The 24,966-nt window shown below is 37.2% G+C and overlaps 5 protein-coding genes across 15 annotated transcripts; 3 read left to right on the top strand and 2 right to left on the bottom strand.

Annotated features, from left to right (window-relative positions):
* The first annotated feature begins 299 nt into the window (after positions 1-299).
* Positions 300-3,306, top strand: LOC107222640 (ethanolamine kinase). Of its 7 annotated transcripts, none has more exons than XM_015662082.2 (7): positions 300-437; positions 1,008-1,202; positions 1,383-1,520; positions 1,904-2,169; positions 2,244-2,470; positions 2,598-2,820; positions 2,961-3,306. In XM_015662082.2, exons 2-7 carry the CDS (start codon positions 1,077-1,079, stop codon positions 3,022-3,024), a joined length of 1,044 nt encoding a protein of 347 aa, XP_015517568.1. In that variant the 5' UTR covers positions 300-437; positions 1,008-1,076; the 3' UTR covers positions 3,025-3,306. The 7 variants fall into 7 exon arrangements, with proteins under 7 accessions (XP_015517568.1, XP_046599672.1, XP_046599674.1 ...); XM_046743716.1 differs by having other exon boundaries at positions 308-437; positions 792-1,202; XM_046743718.1 differs by having other exon boundaries at positions 324-437; positions 1,065-1,202.
* Positions 3,307-3,941: 635 nt separating this feature from the next.
* On the top strand, positions 3,942-10,425 carry LOC107222627. Of its 2 annotated transcripts, none has more exons than XM_015662059.2 (8): positions 3,942-4,491; positions 5,165-5,338; positions 6,488-6,611; positions 6,924-7,104; positions 7,225-7,432; positions 7,703-7,853; positions 8,008-8,147; positions 8,275-10,425. In XM_015662059.2, exons 1-8 carry the CDS (start codon positions 4,369-4,371, stop codon positions 8,395-8,397), a joined length of 1,224 nt encoding a protein of 407 aa, XP_015517545.1. In that variant the 5' UTR covers positions 3,942-4,368; the 3' UTR covers positions 8,398-10,425. The 2 variants fall into 2 exon arrangements, with proteins under 2 accessions (XP_015517545.1, XP_046598436.1); XM_046742480.1 differs by lacking the exon at positions 3,942-4,491 and adding an exon at positions 4,549-5,030.
* On the bottom strand, positions 10,398-12,934 carry LOC107222634 (eukaryotic translation initiation factor 3 subunit M). Its single transcript, XM_015662070.2, has 7 exons — positions 12,780-12,934; positions 12,411-12,590; positions 12,231-12,325; positions 11,806-12,024; positions 11,417-11,685; positions 11,164-11,307; positions 10,398-10,894 (listed from the first exon to the last, which is right to left on the bottom strand). Exons 1-7 carry the CDS (start codon positions 12,822-12,824, stop codon positions 10,686-10,688), a joined length of 1,161 nt encoding a protein of 386 aa, XP_015517556.1. The 5' UTR covers positions 12,825-12,934; the 3' UTR covers positions 10,398-10,685.
* Positions 12,935-13,043: 109 nt separating this feature from the next.
* LOC107222632 (cysteine--tRNA ligase, cytoplasmic) lies at positions 13,044-18,713 on the top strand. Its single transcript, XM_015662068.2, has 10 exons — positions 13,044-13,401; positions 13,545-13,738; positions 14,104-14,446; positions 14,575-14,715; positions 14,802-15,012; positions 15,970-16,445; positions 16,540-16,684; positions 16,753-16,967; positions 17,141-17,515; positions 17,619-18,713. The coding sequence occupies exons 2-10, from the start codon at positions 13,554-13,556 to the stop codon at positions 17,745-17,747; spliced, it is 2,220 nt and encodes a 739-aa protein (XP_015517554.1). The 5' UTR covers positions 13,044-13,401; positions 13,545-13,553; the 3' UTR covers positions 17,748-18,713.
* On the bottom strand, positions 18,271-21,726 carry LOC107222633 (TNF receptor-associated factor 6). Of its 4 annotated transcripts, none has more exons than XM_046742477.1 (6): positions 21,419-21,726; positions 21,029-21,324; positions 20,452-20,582; positions 20,004-20,307; positions 19,771-19,934; positions 18,271-19,653 (listed from the first exon to the last, which is right to left on the bottom strand). In XM_046742477.1, the coding sequence occupies exons 2-6, from the start codon at positions 21,083-21,085 to the stop codon at positions 19,077-19,079; spliced, it is 1,233 nt and encodes a 410-aa protein (XP_046598433.1). In that variant the 5' UTR covers positions 21,086-21,324; positions 21,419-21,726; the 3' UTR covers positions 18,271-19,076. The 4 variants fall into 4 exon arrangements, with proteins under 4 accessions (XP_046598433.1, XP_015517555.1, XP_046598434.1 ...); XM_015662069.2 differs by having other exon boundaries at positions 19,771-19,922; positions 21,419-21,623; XM_046742478.1 differs by lacking the exons at positions 21,029-21,324; positions 21,419-21,726 and adding an exon at positions 20,850-20,957.
* Between the last annotated feature and the right edge of the window lie 3,240 nt (positions 21,727-24,966).

Genomic DNA, 24,966 nt, shown 5'->3' on the forward strand with positions numbered 1-24,966 from the left:
CATAAATGTGCAAAATCGGTTCGACATTAGCGGGGGCGAACAACGTTCAACGTCGTTTGTTCGTCAATTCTATAATGCAACGGCAGCAGCTACAAGAGGTAGTAAAAGTAGATAAAGAATTAGAATGTGGCAGCGAAATTCTAACAACTGAAAGGCTGGTGGAAAATTTTTACGACAAACAAAAAGAATCTGCAGCAAGAATTGCCTTGAAGTCGTGTATTGTTTACGATACATTCGAAACATTCCAATTGTGAAATAGCTACGCCATATGAGTTTACATGACGAATTATACGACAGCTGTGATGTAAGAGAATGAAGTCAGACAGGTGGTCGGATGTGGTATCATCACTATCACAAACAATATCATTGACAAAACTGCGTAATGACTACGGATTGTTCCAAAGGATGAGCAACTGCGCGATCCGCAACACCTCGAGGTAATCGATAAACGCGTCGCGTAATTCTTACAATATGCACGTATCATTGCTAAATTTTTTATGCCTACTGCAAAATTCTACTGATTATACGGACATAAAGGCGAAACAAATCTTCATTGTGAAACAAGTAAGCAATGAAACAGAAAAATAATTTGAAAATTCAGTCATTGATATGGTGAAGCAGCATACTAATATCACTTGAACTTTGTTAGCAATTCATATATTATCTGAGACAGAAATAAATACGAATGCGTCTCTGTTGACTGTTTGATTGCCCTAAATCTATACTTATCTTTTTGATATAACGTAATACAGTAGAGCTTTCCAATTTATACAAGTGTATTTGTTTGCCAGAGTCTTGCTTCTGTACCTCACCCGGCATCACGAATATTAAATTAGAGTTGGTTTCATTCCTGAGCTGGTTGGAATTGTTTATCATTTGTAGACTGCGTTACGCTTTATAAACAATGATAATTCAGAAATTCTCAACCATTGTATGTGAGGAAAGAAACAATCTCAAGTTTGAAAACGGTCATGTTTGACACTCTGAGATTTCTTGTGTAATTGTAGAACTGATTATGGCGCATGACGTTTCTTCTTGAAAAATTCCAAACATTTGTGCGCCAGAGTTATTAAGTCATGGCAGAAGTTCACAAGGAACCTCACTTCGACATCGTCATTGATGGAGATAAATTAAATGAAGGTGCAGCAGAAATTGTCAAACTTCTCCGACCCGCGTGGTCCATTGACGATTATCAATTCAAGGTAATACTTGAGTGAGTGTACTGTGTAACATTTATCCAGCATTTGATGTATACGGTATATTGGCATAGCTCATAGTTTATTGTGTAATTGCAAAATAGCGTGTCAATCATAATTTAGATAATACTCCCCGATTTTGAGGGATGCATTGAAATGCGCATATAATAGCAAAGTGTTCCTCAGCTCTTCACAAATGGGATATCTAACAAGCTCGTTGGTGTCTGGTGTAAAGACCGCTACGATGAGATGGTTTTGATACGGGTCTATGGCTACAAAACAGATCTGTTCATCGACCGCACAGCTGAAACTAGAAATATTCGGGTAAGATGAAGGATTTAACTATGCAATGAGTTACAGTGACGGCAAGTTTGATAAGTAAAATTACAATTATCCTATTATGCATGCAATTGTGAATTGAAACTTCCATTAAGTAAAACAGTGCCCTACAGCGTTTCACGGCGATGATACATACTTTGAAAGTATTAGCTCTTTATGAGATTTGATAAAACTTTGAATTTTGGGCTGCATTTCTTGATTTCGTTTAACATCAGTGTGTTTGGCAAGTAACTCTGTCGACTAGCTTGAGCTCCATCCTAGAATAATTTACAAATAATCTGGTATGAACTTTCAGAGACGTATTTACGTACTCCACATTTTAATGGTGTTGTGTGCCGTTGAACAGCGTCGAATGTTGCATATTTCAGCTGATGCATGCAGCGGGCTACACTCATTGCTTGTATGCTACTTTCAACAACGGACTTGCCTATGAATTCCTTCCAGGGGATACTCTTACTGTTGACAGCGTCCGCAGCCCGCCCATTTATAAGTTGGTGGCCAAAAGATTGGCTGAGATGCATAAGCTCAATCCCGCTCATCCGGAGATAAGTACAGAGCCGTTCATATGGGATAAAATTGAAAAGTTCATGCGTATTATGCCCAAGTCGTTCTCCAACAAAGAGAAGCAGGCAAAGTAAGCAATTCGAGCTCATTTAAGATCTTTTCCGACTGGAAAGATGAAGATATTGCCACTGTCTATATTTTCAGATTCAGACGGATAATACAACCCTACACGGAACTAGAAAAGCAATACCAATTGTTGAAGAACGAGCTTTCAAAACTTGACAACGTCGTCGTATTTGCACATAATGATCTCTTATTAGGCAATGTACTTCACAATGCGAAGGAAAATACCATCACATTTATAGATTATGAGTATTCCGCTTATAACTATCAAGCCTATGATATTGCTAACCACTTTGCTGAATTCGTTGGTGAGTTTCAATCTCAATGATGGTTATTGTGAGAATCTGAATAGATTGCAGCCTTAGTAACGATAGAAACGATTTTTCCATTTTTTGAGATATTGATTAATTTTTAGGGATTTATATATCTTTACAGGTCTCGATGTACCAGATTACTCATTGTATCCAGATGAGACTCTGCAGAGAGATTGGCTTAGGTTGTATCTTGAGGAATACAATGGCACTCCAGATGTTACAGAAAATGAAATAAAAAAATTGTACATCCATGTTAATAAATTCTTACTTTTGAGCCACTTTTTTTGGGGCTGCTGGTCTCTTATACAAAGTGAACATTCGCTCATTGGCTTTGATTTTTTAGAGTGAGTTGAAATTCGATATCTAACGTTCATTTAAATAAATCTTATCAATCTTATCAGGTAAATAGATTTGACACCTGGTCGTTTAGGCAATATCAAATTTCAACGTAAGTGGAGACAATAACGAACCAATCTATTTTCAGATACGCTTCCATAAGGTTTAACGAACTTTTTAAAAAAAAAGATCAATTATTCGTTTCGGAATGAATGCCCGTGTATTGGAATCGAAACAATCACCAAGTGATCAGTTCTATTTATAATTCGAAGGGCCTGGCGCGCCTTTTATTACTCCTTACCATGCTCTGATCAATTTTACCTTAATTCAGCCGCCAATTCCGTTATTTAGGTTTTAATTTTTATGGGAGGGATTTAAATGTATATCATGTTATCAATGTTATTCTTGATCTTGTTATTACTATCATTATATATATGAAGCATTTAATTTTATTTGTTGCAATGTGGTGAGAGGAATAAAACTTTTTAGCTGTGGCCAGTTGTAGTATTCTTTGTTAGCTATTTGTCGTATGACAATTATTCATTTCATTTTTCAATTGATCAAAAATCATTAGTATTCAGAACAATTTTCGTTATTAATACATGAAAATATATTATTTATTCGTGTTAAATATCGCAGCCTAAGTACTAATTGCGGTGAGTTTCGTGGAACGAACTGCAAAAATTCCCAATGTTTACAAATTGTCGTGTTGTACGTGATTGAAAAGCAAACAGGAATAAGTGTCGTAGAATATTGCGGTAAAAACATGCTTTCACTGACGTATTATTTTCCTGGATATTATACATCACGCTGTACTAATGGTTTGTTATTAAAATTCGTTGAAACGCTGTAGCAATACATATAGATCGTACGATGTATCCAAGTTTGAAGTACCCTCCAGGCGGAATTGGAAACTAGTGTATAACTATTCGAGTCAAGCGCGACACTTATTCTTCAAGCATTATCCTGATTGAAAACATTGAAAGAATTCTGTGTCTCGTATTTATAGCAGCCTATTTCCCGAGTAACGAATAGCGTCATCGGCATGCATAAACAAATATTCGAAACTATCAGATTTGTCATTTTCGGATGACCACTTGATTCGATAGTATGTTTTTGTCTCGGTGTGGAACGGCGGTGGGATATAATAATGTGGGATGGTGGGATCTGGTGGGATCACGTAGAGCGTTCATAAATCAGTGTTTATTTTTAGTGAGCGCACGTCCCGAACAATTCAAGAGTATTTGTAAATATACGCTATTCTTTGGCGTATAAGATTTATTTATTATACAACAATCGGTTCGATAACAGAAGAATTCTTCTGTCCGACTATCGTGAAATGTCAATGTAATTTGTTCAAGTACTAATCGTATTAACAATAAGTAAGAATCGTGTTGAAGAGAGCCGATTAATTCCTGAAAGAAGAAGATAAATCTGTTTGTAGCAACATAGCCACAGCTGAGCGATTGGCTTCTGTCTTCTTTCTCTTAGATATAATCGCGTCCCGCGGTGCGCCTCGTTACGTTCATATTTCATTTTTATACAATCATCTCAATATGCACCTCGCATGCAAATGCCTAAACGTGTCAATCAAGGCGAGGGGCAACGAACTGGAAAGGGTTAAAATTGAAGATTACGAACTGACCGCTACCGAACTCGCTGATCCCTTCTTCCAAGAGGTAAACGTTATACACTTCATTGTCAATGAAACTTGCTGCTAACGACCTTAACTATCTTAACCGAATTAATTCAACTCGTTTCCACGATTCCTCTTCTCACGCGTCACGTCGTCTACATCTAATTCATTCGATCGGTAAATATTTTCTTTACCACAACTTGTGAACTAGCGTCAATCTGACCCTGAAAAAAATTTTTATCCTAATTTCGAAAACACACTTTTCGGAACAAAGCGATGAATCTTGGCAGATGTATTTAGAATGACATACATGTGAATCAGTACAGACTTATCTACCACGTAAGCTACATCGTATGAAATAAGTTGTTCAATAACGGTACAAACTATTTTTTTAACTGTTTACCAATATTTATTCATTGCCTTTTCGAAATCTCGCCTTTTTACCATTTTTACCTTGCATTTTGTAAATACCTGCATCGAGCCGAATCCATCAAAGACAATTGCAACGTATTTCTCTGATACGTTTGAGTGGTTGCAAATTGTTCTGAAATACATCTTCAAAAATATTTAAACACCGACTAGGTACATACATCACCATTTTCTATTTACTACAAACACAGTTGCACGATACACGTTTGACATAGGTTAATTCCACAAGAGATGGATATGACAGACAATTGGATGGATGATTAAGTAATTGGCTTATGCTTCGACAGAATGTTGCGACTGTTGGAGAATTGGAAGGTATTACAAAGGAATTACCTGGTTTGGTAGAAGTTCGAAATATTGGAGCCTGGGCTGTTCACCGATGTATCAATTGTTCAATGAATACCCACGCAGTCCACAGAGAACGGGGTGCAGCACTAGTTTTGATAAATACCAATGTCCTTGTAAGTATTCCAGAGTTGAGTTCAAGGCTAGTTATTGTTCCCGAATATCTATGCCTTCAGCGACAGTGATTGAAAGTCAAGAAAAACAGAGTGATTGTATCCGTTCCAAGATATGGCAGGTATTCACCAAATTAACAATATTTGCGAATACTTTGCAAGTAGTATTTTCAATTAAATTACGTTTCTATGTTTTATCATCCATGGATTTACAAAATTAAAACAATGTTAGCGGTATTCAATGTCAAAGTCATCTTTCACTGGAATTTCTGACAGCTTGGATTTCTTCAAAACTCCAATTACCTAACAAGGGAATCAATTAGTATCGATTATTATTCGTGACGTTACGAAAATAGATGCATGTATATGTTGTATGATATACTTCATTAAGATACAGTATGAAGCAAAAGTATTTACAAATATGTGAAAAAAAAAGTTGATTGTTTGAGCTCATATTAATGTGCTCATTTTGTTATCTGTCGATATATAATACTTAATGAGGCAGGAATATTGATACATATCGATTAGACTTAGAAAAATATTGAACTGCTAACATGAGTTTAAATTATGCAATCCAACTAATAAATTTTTTAATTATACTGCGGGACTTGAGATAAAAATGGTCAAAGCACTATCTTGTACTTTTTCCATAATAAAACATGACTGTCTATCGGACTATAAATTTGTATCGGTACTTTATAACGTAGTAAACACCGTTCATTGTATTTTTGGCACAGCTCACTTTTTTTTAAGTGTAAAATAATTTATTATTGAACCTAAGGATTTGATTGATTGAAAAATATTATAGAAGATTGATTAAAAGCTGAAGTAGTTGATATTGCTGATTGCCAATAATGAGTTTTTAGTGGATAAATGTTACTTGGTCAACTTTTCAGGAGTACGTGACAGTAAATTTGAAACTAAATACCAACCTTGACCTATATCGGTTCGTTAATGAACTTCAGTATTAGTATAAACTTAACTTTTTGACCGAACTCAGTTCTTTGAAACTTCAAGTAAAGCTATTACTCTTTATATTCGATTTTGTCAATAATTTATCTTCAATGTTGCAAATTACCAATATTTTTCTAAAAAACAAAGTCAATTGAAAAATTTATGAAACTGTTTATAATTTTTTTTTTTTTGTTCCAGAAAAGTGCTGATGAAATAGCTAGACTAACAGCGAGTCCTAACTTCAGTTCTATATTTAGGATAATGATTGACAATAATAACATAGACACCGTAGATTTTCTGCAACCACCTAATAAGTTTTCAGGTGATATTTCTTAGCAATGAGTATTGCTATTTGTTATTACGTCTTATTACGTTATATATTTTAACAGTTTGTGTATGTGAGAGAAAGAAATGTAGTGTGTCATTTTATCCAATTGGAAGAAAAACAGTGATAATATTGCTCCTCTTGCAGACATATTTCTTTACGGTTGTCAACATGCTAGATAGTTGAAACTATTTTGATGCAATCACGGTATCCTTATTCTTGTATCAAACCATGGGAAGATTAAGAGCATATTAGTAGTATTCGATACATTAAATCATTGGCACTGTTCTTCGTTCTTCTGTCATTCAGTGTCGCAGCTTCCAAGTAATCTACAATCGGCTCTTGGCGGTTTGCAACAACAGCTTGAAACAGCTGTGCAGAGGGAAGCTGCCGCAACTGAAGAAAGAGTTCGAGCTTTTTCCGCTGAACAGTATCAACTTTTAGAGCAGTACAGAGAACATGCACATATGGAGCACAGGTTGCTCGTTGGGTAAGCTAAGTTCCAGTTAATCGTAATTTTTTTTTATAATTTGCAGCAAGATTGAAGTATTTCACTCTTTTTACTCACAATCGGCAAGCACATGATACTATCTACATAATGTTTTTACAGCCTAATTTGCAACCAAAAAGAAACAGAAAAACCCGCAACCATGGAAATATCTCATGCTATTTCTGACACGATCCAACCAAATATAGCTCAACCAATGTCTAATGCACAGAATACTAGACCTCACACAGTGGCGAGTGATACAAAGATCGTTGGCGGACCTAACATCGGACACCAGGCAGCAACAAAACATCCTGCTAACCTTCACCTAGTGTGTATAGGATGAATGAATTTTACTTTTAACGTTTACTCAATTACTTGTAAGTCACATGGAGTTTTGCACTTTTGGAGGATTGTCAAAATCGATTGGGGTGTTGAGGCGAGCAGTTTATTGGAGTGGGTGAAAATGAAATTTCGAATAATGTAAATAGGTAGTTGATAAGAGTCCTCCACAAGAATTTAAATGGTTAATTTTAAATGAACTAGTTTACTAATTCTCCTATGGTTTATCGTAGTTTTTATCTTTCTTTTTCCATTACAGAGGAGTGGAGCTGACAAGAAAGCATCGTTGAGACTGTATTGCAAGGAACCCAGTAGTTACGACACTGAGGCATTGTTTACAATTGAAGGCATGGATGACTCCGTACCCGCAGAACAAGCTCAACAATCTGAAGAAGAGTCTGACACTGATGGTAATTTAAATTGATACAAGAACGTATGTAGTCAATTTATGAGATTTTTACTCTTATACAGTTATAATATCGTCCCGTCTTTTGGCAATAGTGTTTGTATAAGAGTAATCACAATTATTGCAAAGATATCTCATGAAATATTTCACATTTTTAGATTCCGGCCATGACGAAGGTATCCATATTCCGCGAGGACAGAGAAGCGGCCATCCAACCCTGGCCAAATCCTTGCCAGTCAGTGTTCCTGTATTTCCCTCCTTCACCCGTCAAATTCAGCATGATCAAGGAGACGATCAGGTATGTAAGACAACGATTTACTATTTTTGCAGTAGTGTCACTGATGATCAATGTCTACCGTGATTGCAGGAATACTTCACACGGTAAATTAAGAAAAGTAACGACAATGTATGTGTATTTTCAACAGCTATCGAGGGATCCACACGATCCACATAATATTCGTGCATCGATGAAGGCTTTGGCAAAAAGTGTTCATGGAGATACAGTCTTTGGTGATTTGCCACGTCCACGATTTTCTACTCAGATCTAACCTGGTATATGTACAAATCTGTACTGTATTCTAATCACATCGACCCATTATTTAGTATAAAATATTTGTCAACTATTGTTTAACCATAGAATTATTGAAGAATTTCACCCACAACTGAAAATGAGTCGAAAAATTAAAGATAAAAAGTTTGAGTGAATAGTTTTGGAATATTTTCGCATGTTTTGTAGTAAATGAGAAATTTTGTTTAGTTCAAGAATGTTGTTTTCTACGGATTAGGTGTATAAATCCAGGAAAAGAAATTAGAGAATATTGTGCGTGTGTGTATACAATGCACTTGCGAAAATACTAAAAGAAATACTCAAAATTAAATTACGAAGCAGAAAAATGTTTACACGCGTTACATACTATGTATGTATGCATGTATAGAAATTGAAGTTGTATACTTATATTTTGAGAATAGGTAGCAGGCCATTGGAACTGATTAAATTTTTAAGAATGGCATATCGAAAGTGATCCTGAACATGATCAACTCGCGTTCACTTAGTATTCCATACATTTTGCATAAATATACTTATAATCATAGGTAGGTATGAGTTTAGTACATGACTTATCGATTAATAAGGTAATTTTGAATTATTAATTTTCCTTGTGGAGGCTTACGAGTTCGAATTATCAGATTCTTTTCTTTTTTTGTCCCTGCTTGCCAACTGGCAAAGTAATCAGTGTGTCCATATGCATTGTATGACGAAGCTCGCTTATTCGCATAATGCCGCGTATCATCATATTTTTTTATTGTCCTATTATTTTATCATCATATTTTTATTGTAATAAATTGTAAACAAGTACGTACCTTTTTACGCGATATTTTATAAATTATCACAATCTAAGAGTATATCTGCGATGTTGATATGGCCTTGCAGAGAATTCTGATGACTTTAATTTCTTACACGTAAATTGTTCTTAGTAACCAAGTGCATGCATTATCGATACTATCATAAATGTGAGGTGCAGCTGTTTAAATGTAAACCATTACTTCTTGAGTTCAGGCTTCTATTCTGTCCATGTCTCAATTACGTTTTTCGAATGATACAGACATGCATACACGCGGACATATACAAACAGATACAGATACTCACCCTTCCACTTATGGATTTGATTTTTTATTTATTAAAATGACTGCGACCAGGGGCGGACTAATTGTGTAATTTTATCCTCCGTGACAAAAGTGACAAACTGCTAGAGTGAGTTTCGGATTATTTAATCAGAGGATAAAGTTACGAAATACATTGTTCTGGAGAATAATATAACTGACACTTGCTTGTAAGAATACCAAGGACAAAAAGAGAGCTTGAATTTTATACTGTACCAATCATTATAAAATTGAATACCGATCGCGATTTGGTGTACAGACCCCAGAGAATTTCATTAATTTTGTAAGCTACTTAATCATAAACGTTATCATTTCTCATTTTCTACTCGACTCTAAGTTATTGTTTTTCTGTGATGTTCCCAATATTACTAAATACATTTTGTTTGGGGACACTCCATCAAATTCTTTGCATTACAAGTACTCGGTACTAGTTTTTCAATATATCTTTTTAAAATTACAAATCCATATTTGTGAATGAAAATGTAATATTGTGTTCTAAAATGAATCCTGAAAGACAGCTACTAAGGAATTTGTGAGAAACTTATGTCGACAGTAAAGTTTTTACCATTATGCCGACGAGTGGTACTACAGATGATATCATAAATGTCTTGATGAATATTACTTGCTCTACTAATAGGAGGCGGCTAATAATTAATGTATGTGCAATGAGAAATCTTATATCAAGTGCCGTATAAAAGGTTTATCATATTAAGAAGGATATACGAACATTACATTACCCCAGTTTTAGTGTTACGTTGATGATTTTTATTCAAAGGTAATTGGTTGTATGTATATTTACGCCATATTTCGCACTGGAAAACAGTTGCATCAGTTAATGACAGCAGAGTAACTGGTTATGGAACGCTAATGGAACGTATTTTGATAGAAATTGGGTTTGTATTCCAATAATTTTGTTTTTTAATGTTAAAAAATGGAGCTACTGCATTCATTACATCTGTGTAACATGGTTTGGAGTAACTGAGTTCTTTATAATAATATGAGGAATAAATCAAATTTAAAAGGTTTACATAATTGCCCACTATCGGTCAAAATGGAATACAGTAATCACAGCAATACTTAAGTTGTAAAAGTGTTTCATGTGTGATTGAACGTAAAATATACTTCCATATGTCATCGTGAGCTGGATCGAAATGAAATGTATTTGCTACTATTCGGATCATTTTGTTTTTGCCGCAAGTTCGATTTGAGCTGCCGCAACAGTTTTCATGCCTTCCTGAACTGCAGAAAGATTGGTTTTCCATGCCGCCAATAGGTCCCTTAGTTGGGTCCATTGAGCACGGCCGAATGTTCGATGCATTGTGCTTGATACGAGCACTTTGTGGCCAGCTTGATCCATTCGAGCTCGAACCAGTTTGGTTTTCAAAACTATAAAAGTCAAAACTTGAGTAATGATCTCACATAGCAAAGATATAAGACGAGTAGTTCGCAGTAATTTGTACGATGATTATCTTAGTGCGCCAATATAGTTTCTGTTGAACAACTCGATAACTCAACAGCAATTTAGATTTTGCTGAGCCAGTACTGGTTCATTTGATATTTCCCATTTCGTAAATACCCATGCATAAGAAATCAGGCGTGTGTAATATGATTTGGGATAAGGATTTGAACAATCTAAATATTCATGAAACTCTTACCATCGATTATAAAGCTTTCTACTTCATTCTCCTCGATTTGCAGTTCAGATTGAATAGTGTCGAATGACATTTCAGGATTTGTTTCAGCAAGCTGCATAAATGTCAGTAATCGCATCTTTTTAATGTTCTGCTCGTGGTTCAATCCTGCATAACGTGAATTTTTAAAAAATGCGAATCGCTTGTTATTTTTCTAAAGATTTCTGAAAATATTGGAAACTTGGTAAATCTATTTCAATTTGTACATATAACACACCTAGTATATGCTCGACGAATTCTTTATGATTTTTGTAAAACTGAAGATATGCGGGTAATTTTTCTTGGACGAAAACTAGAAGTAAATCGTGAATGAGCTCTCCTTCTAAAAATCTCACAGGTTTCAGAGCCAGCAGCGGATCCAGCAGGAAAGTATTCGGGTCGGCAAGCGCAGCCAAAATACAACGCTGGGCATCTTCTCTGGGAGCAGATGCACTTTCAGCGGTATATGTACCTAGTAGGGCAACCATCACTGCAGCTGCTTGTTCACTGAAAGGTATCGTTCAAAAAATGAATTACTGTACGGAAACAGTGGTATAAAATTAACGAATTACGTTTTTAGAATAATTGAAAGACTTTTAATTATTTTTAGCTTTTCAGTTTCTTTACCTTTGTTTACAACTGAGTAACACTTCGTGCAAGAGGCGATATAATTTCTGCATTTGTTCATTGGATGGTGGACACGGAGCAAATTGTGCCTTCAGTTGATCCACTCCGCCATACACAGCTTTGACTTGATCCACATTGCGTGAAATTTGTACCAGGTGGTAGTAAACATGATATCTCATGGGCGATTTTTCATCCAAGGATTGAAACAGGAGCCAGAGCCTATAACGAAGCATGTAATTTCAGTCAGTCGTTAAATGTTTCAGTCACGAAATTCTTTATTATTTATCTACTTAATTAATTAATTTATTCAAAGGCTGGTATAATTACAATGCGAACTTTTTTGATAGGTTTAGATTTTAGATTTCATGGTTTGTTATGTACAGGATTAATTTTATATCCAAGGAACAAATTTTAAAAATGCTTACGCCTTTAGACAGACAACTCCTAGTTTTTGACCTGGAGCTTTTGTCAACTTTTCACAGAATGCCAATATTAAATTTTCAGCACGTTCAATAGGAATCTGTAAAGGAATAATGCAAGAAAATTCGTTGGAACAAGTTATCCAAATGTCAAGGTGCGATTTGATATTCGCACAGACAACTCACCAGAACCATGATGGAGACTATATCGTTTAGAATTGTCTCAATCTCAGTTTCATTTCCCTCCTTGAAACAGGCGTCGCAGACGCCAATGATTTTATGCAAATCATCTTCGATTCCTCTCGGTGATTTCTCCTCACTTATTTCAGCGCCCAAACTCTTGAAATATACCCTTAATTCTTGTGCCTGTTACAGTGAAAGATTGGTTAATGATTGAATAATGAAAGTCCATACGAACGTAAACCTAACCTAAGCCTAAACGCCCGTCAGTGAATTACAGAATTTCAGAATAAGTTTTTTAATATGTAACGTTGCCAAAATTTAAGCTTAATTCGAAGGAATAGAGCTCGGGAAATGATTATGAAATCTTCTTACTTGGTCCTCTAAGGGCAAATCCATAAAAACCGCTGGAACCTGCATTTTGAGATGTTGCGAACCACGTTTCCGTGCAGCGAACACGTCGAAAAGGTCTCGCTCACTATGCTTTGGTGATTGCTCACTGGCAGCCCGACCAGGCTAAGAAACGTGAGAAAAACATTCGGGTGACACGTAATCCAACGATTGGGGTTCAGTGATCAATGACTGATCGTAGACGCCGTACACGTTTGATCGAAAATTTGGGAATAAATTCAAAAGATGAGCAAACAATACTGACTCTAGATCACTTTTGCGCTAATATCACTGCATCATAAATAAGTATGTGGATGTTGCGGGTCGCATTTGACAGCTGTCAGTTTCACGTGCTCAGTGTCGGGGTGGTCATCCTGACGAACGGAAATAAAACTCGGGTCTAATTTCACTCGGTTGGTCATTAAGAGGGAGAGGAAGGAAATGCTGGTACACGCTGCACGAGCCACGGTTACTTGAGAATTTTTACCTGTGTCGTAAATGACGTTTTAAGGCGTGAGTCAGAGCTGAGACCAGGGCGGTCTTTATTTATACTCCTAATTAACGAACTATTTAAATTCGATTCTTCATCTCTTGTTTCGTCTTTTCGGTGAGTTGAGATTTGTTTTTACATATAATACCTTTCATTGCTAAACCAGGTTTGTTTTATTTCAACACTTGAATTGTTCTCTTAATTGAAAATATTTGACCGCAAATGATCGTTATTTTCTATAAATAATACGTTCCAAACAGGCTTTCGATATGTCTAACAACAAGCGTTCGCAACCGTCATGGAGTCCACCAGATACCAAATCTCGTCTGACTCTGAAACTTTTCAATAGTCTAACTCGACAAAAAGAGGAATTCATACCTCAAAATGGGAATAGAGTTTACTGGTACAGTTGCGGTCCAACGGTGTACGACGCTTCACATATGGGCCACGCTAGGTATACTTATTGTTTATTTAGAATGCATCTTCCCCTTGAATTTTCTTCCAATATTTCATTAGTACCATGTATTAGCAGGATAATAAAATGAGGTCTTGGTTTATTACATTTTGTTCATTTTCATTAATTGAAAAAAAATTTCTGCTGTCGTTAAAGAAGTTGATCATACATATTTTGAGACAAGAAGCTTCCAATCGACAGCATTATTATTGGGCAATGTTAATAAAAACATTTTATCTTTGTTTTGTTCGCTCACATTTGATATGCTTACAGAATGTTAGTGTCAGAGATTGTGTTATCAAATATCAATAACTATTAACAGGTTTAAGCTTTCCCAACAAATATGTTGAATTTCATATGTTCAGGTCTTATATATCTTTTGATATATTGCGACGTGTACTCTCCGACTACTTTGGCTATGATGTCTTATACGTGATGAATATCACCGATATTGATGACAAAATTATAAAAAGAGCAAGACAAAACCACTTGTACGAAGAGTACATCAAAGAAAACCACAATCTCGACAAAGTACTGGATGACGCGAAGAAGGTGATGACGGCATTTGAAGGTACAGTCAGGTCTACCTCTGATCCCGACAAGACCCGTATGATGGAAACAATGCTGAAGAAAATTACCATGGCAGTGGAAGATCTTGAAAAGGCTGTTAAAGAAAATGACCAAGTCAAGTTGAAAGAGTCCCAGAATGTAAGGGAAGATATTATTCCTCACACTTTTATTCATTTTAATTAAAAATTGAGTAAATTTTACATCAATCAAATGGAGCTGACTACTCAGGGATCTAACCAGATGGAATATCGGAATTGATTTTGCAGGCCTTACTGAACCAAGCCAGGGATCCTCTTGCTGAATGGCTTGATAGAGAAAAGGGATCTACAGTTACTGAAAATTCCATCTTTAGCAAGCTTCCGCAGTACTGGGAGACAGAGTATCACAAAGATATGGATGCCCTTAATGTAAGCCTTGATACATATTAACATTAATGGAAAGAAGCAGTTCTAATTATAATTCTAGCGCTCTTAAAAAATCGCACATTTTCCAGGTGTTGCGACCGAATGTGCTGACCAGAGTTAGTGAATACATTCCTGAAATTATAGATTATATCAAAAAAATCATTGCTAATAATCTTGCATACGAAAGTAATGGTTCTGTTTACTTTGATGTGAGTGGCTTTGATAAACGGGATAATCATCATTATGCCAAACTTGTTCCCGAGGCTTATGGAGATGCCAACAGTTTGCAAGAAGGAGAAGGTGATCACAATTATTACAGTTACCTTTGACTTTTGTGTATGTGGATTGAACGTGTGAATGATGATTCTCAACTGTATACCAGTATTGTAGAGAGAAATTTCAGAAGTAGTGATGATTTTTGCATCTAATTGACAGCATTACAAAATGATACACAATTTAAAGTCGCTTAACCAACACCGGTGAATAAAATTGAATGTAATTTTTATCATTACATTTCAGTTGATAAGCTATATTCATTGTCTGTCCATGTCCATAATCTGATTGACTTCAGGCACATAGATAAAGAGTTATAATTCCCCAAACATGTAATATGATGCAACATTGACAAACATTATTTGATAATTTTTCGTAATTTCCTTAACCGCGACTTAAAGCTGTTAAGCCTTATTTCAGCCTCTCAAAGTAATAAGAATGCTTGTAATATAAGATTTAATATGACCAACTCGTCTAGTTTTCAAGGTATTTTTAATGCATATAACATGAGTGTATCGAATATGAATGAATCATGCATAGTGATGTTTAGGAATTCGGGAGTGACAGGGGGAGGAAGGCCCACTTTACTTCCTCCTTTTCTGCCCCCCTTGGCGCTGGTGCGACTAGGTCAAACGCTTCTTCTCGTCTTCATCTCGACGTTCCAGGCACTTCAGGAGTTGGCAATCTGAACTAACATGAGCATTCATCATCCACACATCCATTTTGGACGTCTCAGGAGTAGATTTCAGTGCACGAAACCTTGAAATGAATATAAGACGAAGTGACGGACCTAGTTCCACCAGCACCAAGAGCTGATGGGGGTAAGGGGGCGGAGAGGGAAGAAGTAAGGCGGGCCCTCCTTCCCCACCCACTTCCCAACTACTAAAAATCACTGCATCATTTACCATGGCTATTAAATTTCAGACAACAAATGAATGAGCAAATTCATCATAGATATACAAAGTTTTATATCTCTCCTTGTAGGTGACTTGTGCATTTCTGAAGATCGTCTCTCTGAAAAACGATCGCCAACAGATTTTGCTCTCTGGAAATGCTCAAAGGCAGGCGAACCTTGGTGGAACAGCCCGTGGGGTAAGGGTCGGCCTGGATGGCACATAGAATGTTCAGTTATGGCTTCTGCGATCTGTGGGGAAAGTCTAGATATTCATACGGGTGGGGTGGATTTAAAGTTTCCACATCATGATAACGAGTTGGCACAAGCTGAAGCATATTTTGATAATTCACACTGGGTGAGATATTTTTTGCACTCCGGTCATTTGACAATATCAGGATGCAAGATGTCGAAATCCTTGAAAAACTTTGTGACCATTCAAGACGCTTTGAAAAAATATACAGCAAGGCAGCTCCGGCTAGCATTTCTTCTGCATTCTTGGAAGGATACGTTAGATTATAGCGATAATACGATGGAAATGGCTATCCAATATGAAAAGTTTTTGAATGTAAGTCTATTCTTAAATGCACAAATTTGGATTTTAGAATTTCATTTCTCTTCAGATGTATACCAATTTTCACATCTACTCTTTTTCTTTGTAGGAATTCTTTCTCAATGTTAAAAATAGGACTAGGCACATGAGCAATAATACGACTTTGAATACTTTTAGTAAGTGGAACAAGGCTGAACTAGAACTTTATAACAAGTTTTGCACTACAAAGGATTCTGTACATGCCGCTCTTTGTGGTAAGTTGTCATGTTTATTAATGTTCAAGAAATGCATGAGTTATAATAATGTTCTAATAATTTTACAGACAACATTGACACTAGATCGGTACTGGATGCTTTGAGGGATATTGTTGCACACAGCAACATCTACATGAGGGATAGTACAGGTTTGAATAACTTATTGCTTCGCGACATTGCCGTGTACATCACAAAAATACTTTCTGTTTTTGGTGCAATTCCTAATTTCCAACATGCCAACATTGGGTTTCCTCTTACTTGCGATAATAACGAAAGTAATAACGTAAGTATGTAATGAAGCAATTTCTATACAATACTCGTGTTTGAAACAACTGATTCCATTTGAAAAGAACGGCTCTCATTTTGTTCTTATACATCCACGCTCAGTTTGCCATTAATATTGTATCATTGCTTGAAGAGAAATTCCCCTGATGTTTATCATTTACGTCTACTCAGATTGAGGAAAAAGTAATGCCATACTTGGAGATTTTTGCGGATTTCCGAGGAAGCGTAAGATCTCAAGCGAGAACTTTGAAGGCTACCAATATTCTTGAAGAATGTGATCGATTGCGAGATGAGATTCTACCAAATGTTGGTGTAAGATTGGAAGATCACGAAGGCAAAGCTAGTATTGTGAAGTTGGTTGACAGGGAAACTTTACTCAAAGAAAAAGAGGCTAAAAGACTACTGAAAGCTGAAAAAGCTGCAGAAGAAGAAAGAAGAAAAGCAGAAGCCCAAGCTCTGGCAGCAGCAAAACGCGCCAAAAATATAATACCACCGAGTGACATGTTCAAGCTTGAAAAAGGAAAATACTCTCAATTCAATGATAAGGTAACAATTACGAATATTAGACGCATTATAGGTGGAAGCAGAATGAATCCATCACGTAAAATCGTGATAGGTATTACATACTAGAATTTCAAATGATTTTCAGGGACTACCAACTCACGACATTGACGGAAAAGAAATCAGTATGGGTCAGTTAAAAAAGTTGCGGAGGATTCAACAGGCTCGGGAGAAAAAATATAACAAGTATCTAGCCACTCTCCAAAATGGCGTATAGTTAACAACGGTTGTGGCATCTAGTGTATACGGCGGCATGAAACTTACCAGAGTCTATCTTACAGACAATTTATGACAGATATTGTATTTTTCACTTTTATAGTGACTGCCTATTCTCTTTAAATTAAAAACATAAGGCAGATTTGTGGCGTAGAGGATCTTTTTGCGAAGAGTACCAGATAATCAAGTATCAAAAGAAAAAGTGTATTCGTACAGATCGGATCAATATAAATGTTGAGATACAAATCCAAAATGATCTCAAGGTAGACTACGCTAGTTGTATCCTTAGAGGTATTCAACACATCAAGAATGTTTCATTCATTGCTTTAGTTATTACTTATAATTGAATTACATGCAATACCTTAAATAATAGTACTAAAATTTCAGCGGTCATTTTTGGTCTTTATACCATTTATCCAATTCCATGTGGATATTATAATAATATGCTAAATTTAATACATGGAGAATTCCACGCCGTTATGATTAGGCTGCACACCTTCCAATCTTGGATTTTGCTTTTGATCTTCTCACAGACAGTTTTACGTGACAGAAACACTGTTGAATAATTTTAGAGCATGGAATTCCCCATTCGTACAGCTAGCGCGGTAGATTCTATCGCCAGACATCTGTGTTTATTTGAATCATATACTTAGATGAGAAACTGAAGCCATCAGCAACACATTCAATTTTGTTGATTGTTCATAAATGGAATTAAGGGGAAAAACATAGTCTTTGCCATTTTTTCAGGTTCTGAGAAACGCGTGAAGTGTTTGAAAAATATCGGATATTCTAAGTTAGAAGCCCACATTTACAACTAAAATTTACTACGTGAACAATGATAATTATAAAAATTGCATAGTATTTATTAGAGGTAGGAGGAAAGACTTGCGTGTGAATTTTCATAAATTATTTATTCTAATAACATTCGCAATACTTTACTATAATTTAATAAACTAGTACAAGAAGATGTAATTGTGTAATATTATTTTTTGAAAGATTCAAATGGGCGGAACATACTTCTTCCTTACATGTACATGTCGTGTATAAGGCTGGACAATAAAATTATCGGTAGCCTGGACAGAGCCTTGAATTGACAAGCCGGTAACTCAACGCCATGCTAAGGTCCTTTGCATTGCGGCAGAAGCGTCGGCTATTTCGACTTGGATCGTGATAATTGCTTGGCAAATTGTATCTGAACTGGACATAGTCCTTTGGAGTAAAAAACTGATATTATAACGAATACCAGTTCAACCTGTTTTGGGGTTTACTTAGCCATACTGTGGGTTATATGGAAATTACGTAAATTTCAATAAATTCTGTTGAGGAATATCTAAATTGGTTTAACTTCCACTCTCATAATCATACTGTCTTCTCGTAAAAATTCAACTAAATCCTTGATTAAAACAAATTCCGTATACCCGAAACTTCGCTTGTTCAATTCACAAGTCGGTTTTTTAAATGCCTCTAGTTCAGGTTTGGAGAATGTAGTATCTCGTATATTACGTTCGGAATCCACGGGATGAACTAGTACAAAACTAATCGACCCATTAAACGGCCAGTCTAATGCATCATCATTTTCCGAATGCATCATGTGAATTAAGAGAGACAAGTAGCGAGGATCTTTAGAAGATACATTTATCCTAGCACAAATTTTGTAACCATTAGGAGATGTATAGAATCCAGGACTGTAAAACATTTTTAGAGAATCAGTTATCATGATCTCAAGTTTCTCTCTAAACGAGTCAAGCTTCCAAATATAAAGACCGTTGCAATAGCGCAGAATCATCTCTTCGTCATTATATCGTACTGAAGTCCGGATGGAAGATAGATGATTTTGCTGATTAGAAAGACTTATGGTGAGCTCACGGTTCTGCTGCTCCAAGACTACGATCCTCTCGTAGAGTGTTCTGTGTAGAAAAAAACCGTCTGTAAAGTGTAGTTGATTTTCCGTAGAAAGCAATAGTAATTTATATCATTTGATTCGTGATGATGAATTGTGGTTATCAATTCACAAGTGAATTTACTTGACTAATTCCTGCCAATCTGGACATGGCTCATCTTGGGTTGAGAGCAAATTTTTTTTTGGGGGTGGGTCCCACCATTTGTATTCCATGGCTCTGGTACTTGAACCAGTTTGTTCCAAGGAGGTTAATTTTGGAATGACCTTCGCCACTAACTGCAAAATTTCCTAGTTGTTTAATCATTTGGTAGCGTTATGAAATGTTGATAAATGCAATGTCTTGAGTATTGCACTTACAGTGAGATGTGAACTTGTTGAATGTTCCAAATGCGTTTTCAGTTCTTCTTCCGAAATAATAATATCAGAGCATCCAATGGATTTAAATGGGCATGAAACATGTTCACCAACTTGTCTTCTAAAGTCACATTTATTCATATGACTGTCTATGTCAATGGGCGATAATTCGATGGCACATCCAAATTTTTGGTAGGGACAATGTGCTCGTTGTTGGGATATTTCTCGTCGTGTGAAGAGATCTGGGAATAAATCACTCTCCGGCTGTAACGGTTGACTATCCACAGGACAGCACGTACCTTTTTTCCTATAGGAAACAGAATTCACCACAGTACAGAAAACTATTTGAATTTGCTCATTTTTTGGAGTCAATAAGTCATCTGTAGTGGTAATTCTGAGGAAGCAGTGATATCTACTGACAAAAAAGTTTTTTCAATGAGACTATACTTACCGCAGCCACATATTAATGCATTGGGCACAAAACTTATGACCACATGAAGTTAGTACTGGGTCGCGTAACCAGGTCAGGCAAATAGGACATTCAAATCGAGATTCTAAATCCGCTTTGTTATTTTCCGTATTCTGTAAAGGAAAGAAAAAAACTGTCAATGTATTAAATTGTTGGGACTGAAAGTAGGATTTGATGTGTCACATGAAAATACAGTGGATTCTTCACAATGTCTTGCCCTTGGAACACAGATTGGAGCTTCTGTAGAATACGTAAAATAAGAGGGCGTTGACAATCTCCTATCAACTATTCAATACTCTACATTAGTTGTATCGTAGCAAAATACATTTACATGAGTAAGTACAGAGGGAGACAACAATCCAAGTGTGAGGTTAACTCACACAATATAGGGACGGCATATTCCTCAAGTTGGAAATAACTATGAGGGCTTTATACCAGTATCCTTGTAGAAATATTGAGTACGCTCCAATCAAATAAACTAAATATAAATAACCTGTACCGTAGATTTCGTAATGATAGTGACTACAGTATAGATCTGTAGTGACAACGTCCTACTTACAGCAACATTTCGTTCGGCGTCCTTACAATGCTTGTTTAGATCATTAAATGATGCCATTTCTTGCAACTGTTATCATGACATCAATTTGTTGCAAAGAAGAATAGGGACCGTACGTAACAAGATTAGCAGCATTCATTAATGGGTTTCTTCCCAGCTGCTTCCACCTGCTTCCAGCAAGGAACAGAACCGCGAATGTGCGACACTACCTGACCACACCATCGACGTACATTAATACAACACGTAACACAACGTTGCTCGGAATGATATGAATGTCGAAAGTTGCCAGTGAATAGGCGCTGCAAAGAAAGGGGAAGAGAAGGTGTAAATAATAAGGCGGTTCAGAAGAAAATATTATTAGTTGCCGGCAATCTGGCACTTTGAAATACAAACTTCTGTGCATAACATAGGTGGCAACCGGTTGTCATTTGCAAAAGATGGGAAGGAATATGTTCCTGGAGTATATGGTGATATTCCGTCTGTTATAGTGGAGATGGAGCACAGTCATGAGTTGATGAAAGCATCCCGTCAAAAGATGTGGCCGCATTACCTCTGATCTTCATCTTACGAGCTGATTCCTGATGTGATTATTGACATTCAAAGGAGTCCAATTGGTCGGATGAGGTGCCTTTGGCTCCATTATACACAGAGAGATTATTCCTTCCAAATTTGCGCAAAACGCAAGGCCGTTGGATGTTTTTTCAGTCGAAGTTTAGCCGATTTTTGACCATGCTCGTATCATTGATTTTTTCAGAGCTAGTGACTGCGCGCAGTACCAATACGCTGCGATCAACGCATCAAAAGTTACAGCCAAAAAACCAGAACCTGAATTTTCGACATTTTTCAGCAGGTGCTTTTTCGCTCGCCATTTCTCTCCTGTTGGTCCTACGCTCTTTTCGCTGCGATTTCTGAGTTCCTGAGGGTCCAATTGGTCGGACAAGGATCGTTTAAATCGAATCTGAGACCAAAAGTTTTTTGCCAAAAAAAAAGTAAGGCTAACCCCTTTCCATTTTTGGCGAAAATTTTCGCGATTTTGAAAAGTGCTGGAATCAATTAATTGTAGCACTGATCGGACGTAATTTTGCGAGAGAAATCGATTGGGCGCAGTCCCAATACGCTGCGATCAACGCATCAAAAGTTACAGCCAAAAAACCAGAACCTGAATTTTCGACATTTTTCAGCAGGTGCTTTTTCGCTCGCCATTTCTCTCCTGTTGGTCCTACGCTCTTTTCGCTGCGATTTCTGAGTTCCTGAGGCTCCAATTGGTCGGTTAAGGATCGTTTAAATCGAATCTGAGACCAAAAGTTTTTTGCCAAAAAAAAAAGTAAGGCTAACCCCTTTCCATTTTTGGCGAAAATTTTCGCGATTTTAAAAAGTGCAGAAATCAATCAATTGTAGCACCGATCGGACGTAATTTTGCGAGAGTAATCGATTGGGCGCAGTCCCAATACGCTGCGATCAACGCATCAAAAGTTACAGCCAAAAAACCAGAACCTGAATTTTCGACATTTTTCAGCAGGTGCTTTTTCGCTCGCCACTTCTCTCCTGTTGGTCCTACGCTCTTTTCGCTGCGATTTCTGAGTTCCTGAGGGTCCAATTGGTCGGATAAGGATCGTTTGAATCGAATCTGAGACCAAAAGTTTTTTGCCAAAAAAAAAAGTAAGGCTAACCCCTTTCCATTTTTGGCGACAAGATTCGCGATTTTGAAAAGTGCTGGAATCAATCAATTGTAGCACTGATCGGACGTAATTTTGCGAGAGAAATCGATTGGGCGCAGTCCCAATACGCTGCGATGAACGCATCAGAAGTTACAGCCAAAAAACCAGAACCTGAATTTTCGACATTTTTCAGCAGGTACTTTTTCGCTCGCCATTTCTCTCCTGTTGGTCCTACGCTCTTTTCGCTGCGATTTCTGAGTTCCTGAGGGTCCCATTGGACGGACAAGGATCGTTTAAATCGAATCTGAGACCAAAAGTTTTTGCCAAAAAAAAAAGTAAGGCTAACCCCTTTCCATTTTTGGCGAAAATTTTCGCGATTTTGAAAAGTGCTGGAATCTATCAATTGTAGCACTGATCGGACGTAATTTTGCGAGAGAAACCGATTGGGCGCAGTCCCAATACGCTGCGATCAACGCATCAAAAGTTACAGCCAAAAAACCAGAACCTGAATTTTCGACATTTTTCAGCAGGTGCTTTTTCGCTCGCCATTTCTCTCCTGTTGGTCGTACGCTCTTTTCGCTGCGATTTCTGAGTTCCTGAGGGTCCAATTGGTCGGACAAGGATCGTTTAAATCGAATCTGAGACCAAAAGTTTTTTGCCAAAAAAAAAAGTAAGGCTAACCCCTTTCCATTTTTGGCGAAAATTTTCGCGATTTTGAAAAGTGCTGGAATCAATTAATTGTAGCACTGATCGGACGTAATTTTGCGAGAGAAATCGATTGGGCGCAGTCCCAATACGCTGCGATCAACGCATCAAAAGTTACAGCCAAAAAACCGGAACCTGAATTTTCGACATTTTTCAGCAGGTGCTTTTTCGCTCGCCATTTCTCTCCTGTTGGTCCTACGCTCTTTTCGCTGCGATTTCTGAGTTCCTGAGGGTCCAATTGGTCGGACAAGGATCGTTTAAATCGAATCTGAGACCAAAAGTTTTTTGCCAAAAAAAAAAGTAAGGCCCTTTCCATTTTTGGCGAAAATTTTCGCGATTTTGAAAAGTGCTGGAATCAATTAATTGTGGCACTGATCAGACGTAATTTTGCGGGAGAAATCGATTGGGCGCAGTCCCAATACGCTGCGATCAACGCATCAAAAGTTACAGCCAAAAAACCGGAACCCGAATTTTCGACATTTTTCAGCAGGTGCTTTTTCGCTCGCCATTTCTCTCCTGTTGGTCCTACGCTCTTTTCGCTGCGATTTCTGAGTTCCTGAGGGTCCAATTGGTCGGACAAGGATCGTTTAAATCGAATCTGAGACCAAAAGTTTTTTGCCAAAAAAAAAAGTAAGGCTAACCCCTTTCCATTTTTGGCGAAAATTTTCGCGATTTTGAAAAGTGCTGGAATCAATTAATTGTAGCACTGATGGACGTAATTTTGCGAGAGAAATCGATTGGGCGCAGTCCCAATACGCTGCGATCAACGCATCAAAAGTTACAGCCAAAAAACCAGAACCTGAATTTTCGACATTTTTCAGCAGGTGCTTTTTCGCTCGCCATTTCTCTCCTGTTGGTCCTACGCTCTTTTCGCTGCGATTTCTGAGTTCCTGAGGGTCCAATTGGTCGGACAAGGATCGTTTAAATCGAATCTGAGACCAAAAGTTTTTTGCCAAAAAAAAAAGTAAGGCTAACCCCTTTCCATTTTTGGCGAAAATTTTCGCGATTTTGAAAAGTGCTGGAATCAATCAATTGTAGCACTGATCGGACGTAATTTTGCGAGAGAAATCGATTGGGCGCAGTCCCAATACGCTGCGATCAACGCTTCAGAAGTTACAGCCAAAAAACCAGAACCTGAATTTTCGACATTTTTCAGCAGGTGCTTTTTCGCTCGCCATTTCTCTCCCGTTGGTCCTACGCTCTTTTCGCTGCGATTTCTGAGTTCCTGAGGGTCCAATTGGTCGGATAAGGATCGTTTGAATCGAATCTGAGACCAAAAGTTTTTTGCCAAAAAAAAAAGTAAGGCGAACCCCTTTCCATTTTTGGCGAAAATTTTCGCGATTTTGAAAAGTGCTGGAATCAATTAATTGTAGCACTGATCAGACGTAATTTTGCGAGAGAAATCGATTGGGCGCAGTCCCAATACGCTGCGATCAACGCATCAAAAGTTACAGCCAAAAAACCGGAACCCGAATTTTCGACATTTTTCAGCAGGTGCTTTTTCGCTCGCCATTTCTCTCCTGTTGGTCCTACGCTCTTTTCGCTGCGATTTCTGAGTTCCTAAGGGTCCCATTGGTC

The sequence above is a fragment of the Neodiprion lecontei genome, chromosome 6 (assembly GCF_021901455.1).
Source record: "Neodiprion lecontei isolate iyNeoLeco1 chromosome 6, iyNeoLeco1.1, whole genome shotgun sequence".
Taxonomy (NCBI): Eukaryota; Metazoa; Arthropoda; class Insecta; order Hymenoptera; family Diprionidae; genus Neodiprion; species Neodiprion lecontei.

What these genes read in the sequence shown, in the direction of transcription:
- LOC107222633 (XM_046742477.1), bottom strand. Translation starts at nt 21,085, where the DNA reads ATGGCATCATTTAATGATCTAAACAAGCATTGTAAGGACGCCGAACGA. An exon ending in TGCATTAATATGTGGCTGCG is followed by an intron (nt 20,308 to 20,451) that starts GTAAGTATAGTC and finishes TGTTTCCTATAG; the next exon opens with GAAAAAAGGTACGTGCTGTC. An exon ending in GATTGGCAGGAATTAGTCAA is followed by an intron (nt 19,654 to 19,770) that starts GTAAATTCACTT and finishes TTTTCTACACAG; the next exon opens with AACACTCTACGAGAGGATCG.
- LOC107222632 (XM_015662068.2), top strand. Translation starts at nt 13,554, where the DNA reads ATGTCTAACAACAAGCGTTCGCAACCGTCATGGAGTCCACCAGATACC. An exon ending in AGTTGAAAGAGTCCCAGAAT is followed by an intron (nt 14,447 to 14,574) that starts GTAAGGGAAGAT and finishes TTGATTTTGCAG; the next exon opens with GCCTTACTGAACCAAGCCAG. An exon ending in TGTACATGCCGCTCTTTGTG is followed by an intron (nt 16,685 to 16,752) that starts GTAAGTTGTCAT and finishes ATAATTTTACAG; the next exon opens with ACAACATTGACACTAGATCG.
- LOC107222640 (XM_015662082.2), top strand. Translation starts at nt 1,077, where the DNA reads ATGGCAGAAGTTCACAAGGAACCTCACTTCGACATCGTCATTGATGGA. An exon ending in AACAAAGAGAAGCAGGCAAA is followed by an intron (nt 2,170 to 2,243) that starts GTAAGCAATTCG and finishes CTATATTTTCAG; the next exon opens with ATTCAGACGGATAATACAAC. An exon ending in ATTGGCTTTGATTTTTTAGA is followed by an intron (nt 2,821 to 2,960) that starts GTGAGTTGAAAT and finishes ATCTATTTTCAG; the next exon opens with ATACGCTTCCATAAGGTTTA.
- LOC107222627 (XM_015662059.2), top strand. Translation starts at nt 4,369, where the DNA reads ATGCACCTCGCATGCAAATGCCTAAACGTGTCAATCAAGGCGAGGGGC. An exon ending in CTGATCCCTTCTTCCAAGAG is followed by an intron (nt 4,492 to 5,164) that starts GTAAACGTTATA and finishes ATGCTTCGACAG; the next exon opens with AATGTTGCGACTGTTGGAGA. An exon ending in TGATAAATACCAATGTCCTT is followed by an intron (nt 5,339 to 6,487) that starts GTAAGTATTCCA and finishes TTTTTGTTCCAG; the next exon opens with AAAAGTGCTGATGAAATAGC.
- LOC107222634 (XM_015662070.2), bottom strand. Translation starts at nt 12,824, where the DNA reads ATGCAGGTTCCAGCGGTTTTTATGGATTTGCCCTTAGAGGACCAA. An exon ending in TAGTCTCCATCATGGTTCTG is followed by an intron (nt 12,326 to 12,410) that starts GTGAGTTGTCTG and finishes ATTCCTTTACAG; the next exon opens with ATTCCTATTGAACGTGCTGA. An exon ending in TTACTCAGTTGTAAACAAAG is followed by an intron (nt 11,686 to 11,805) that starts GTAAAGAAACTG and finishes GATACCTTTCAG; the next exon opens with TGAACAAGCAGCTGCAGTGA.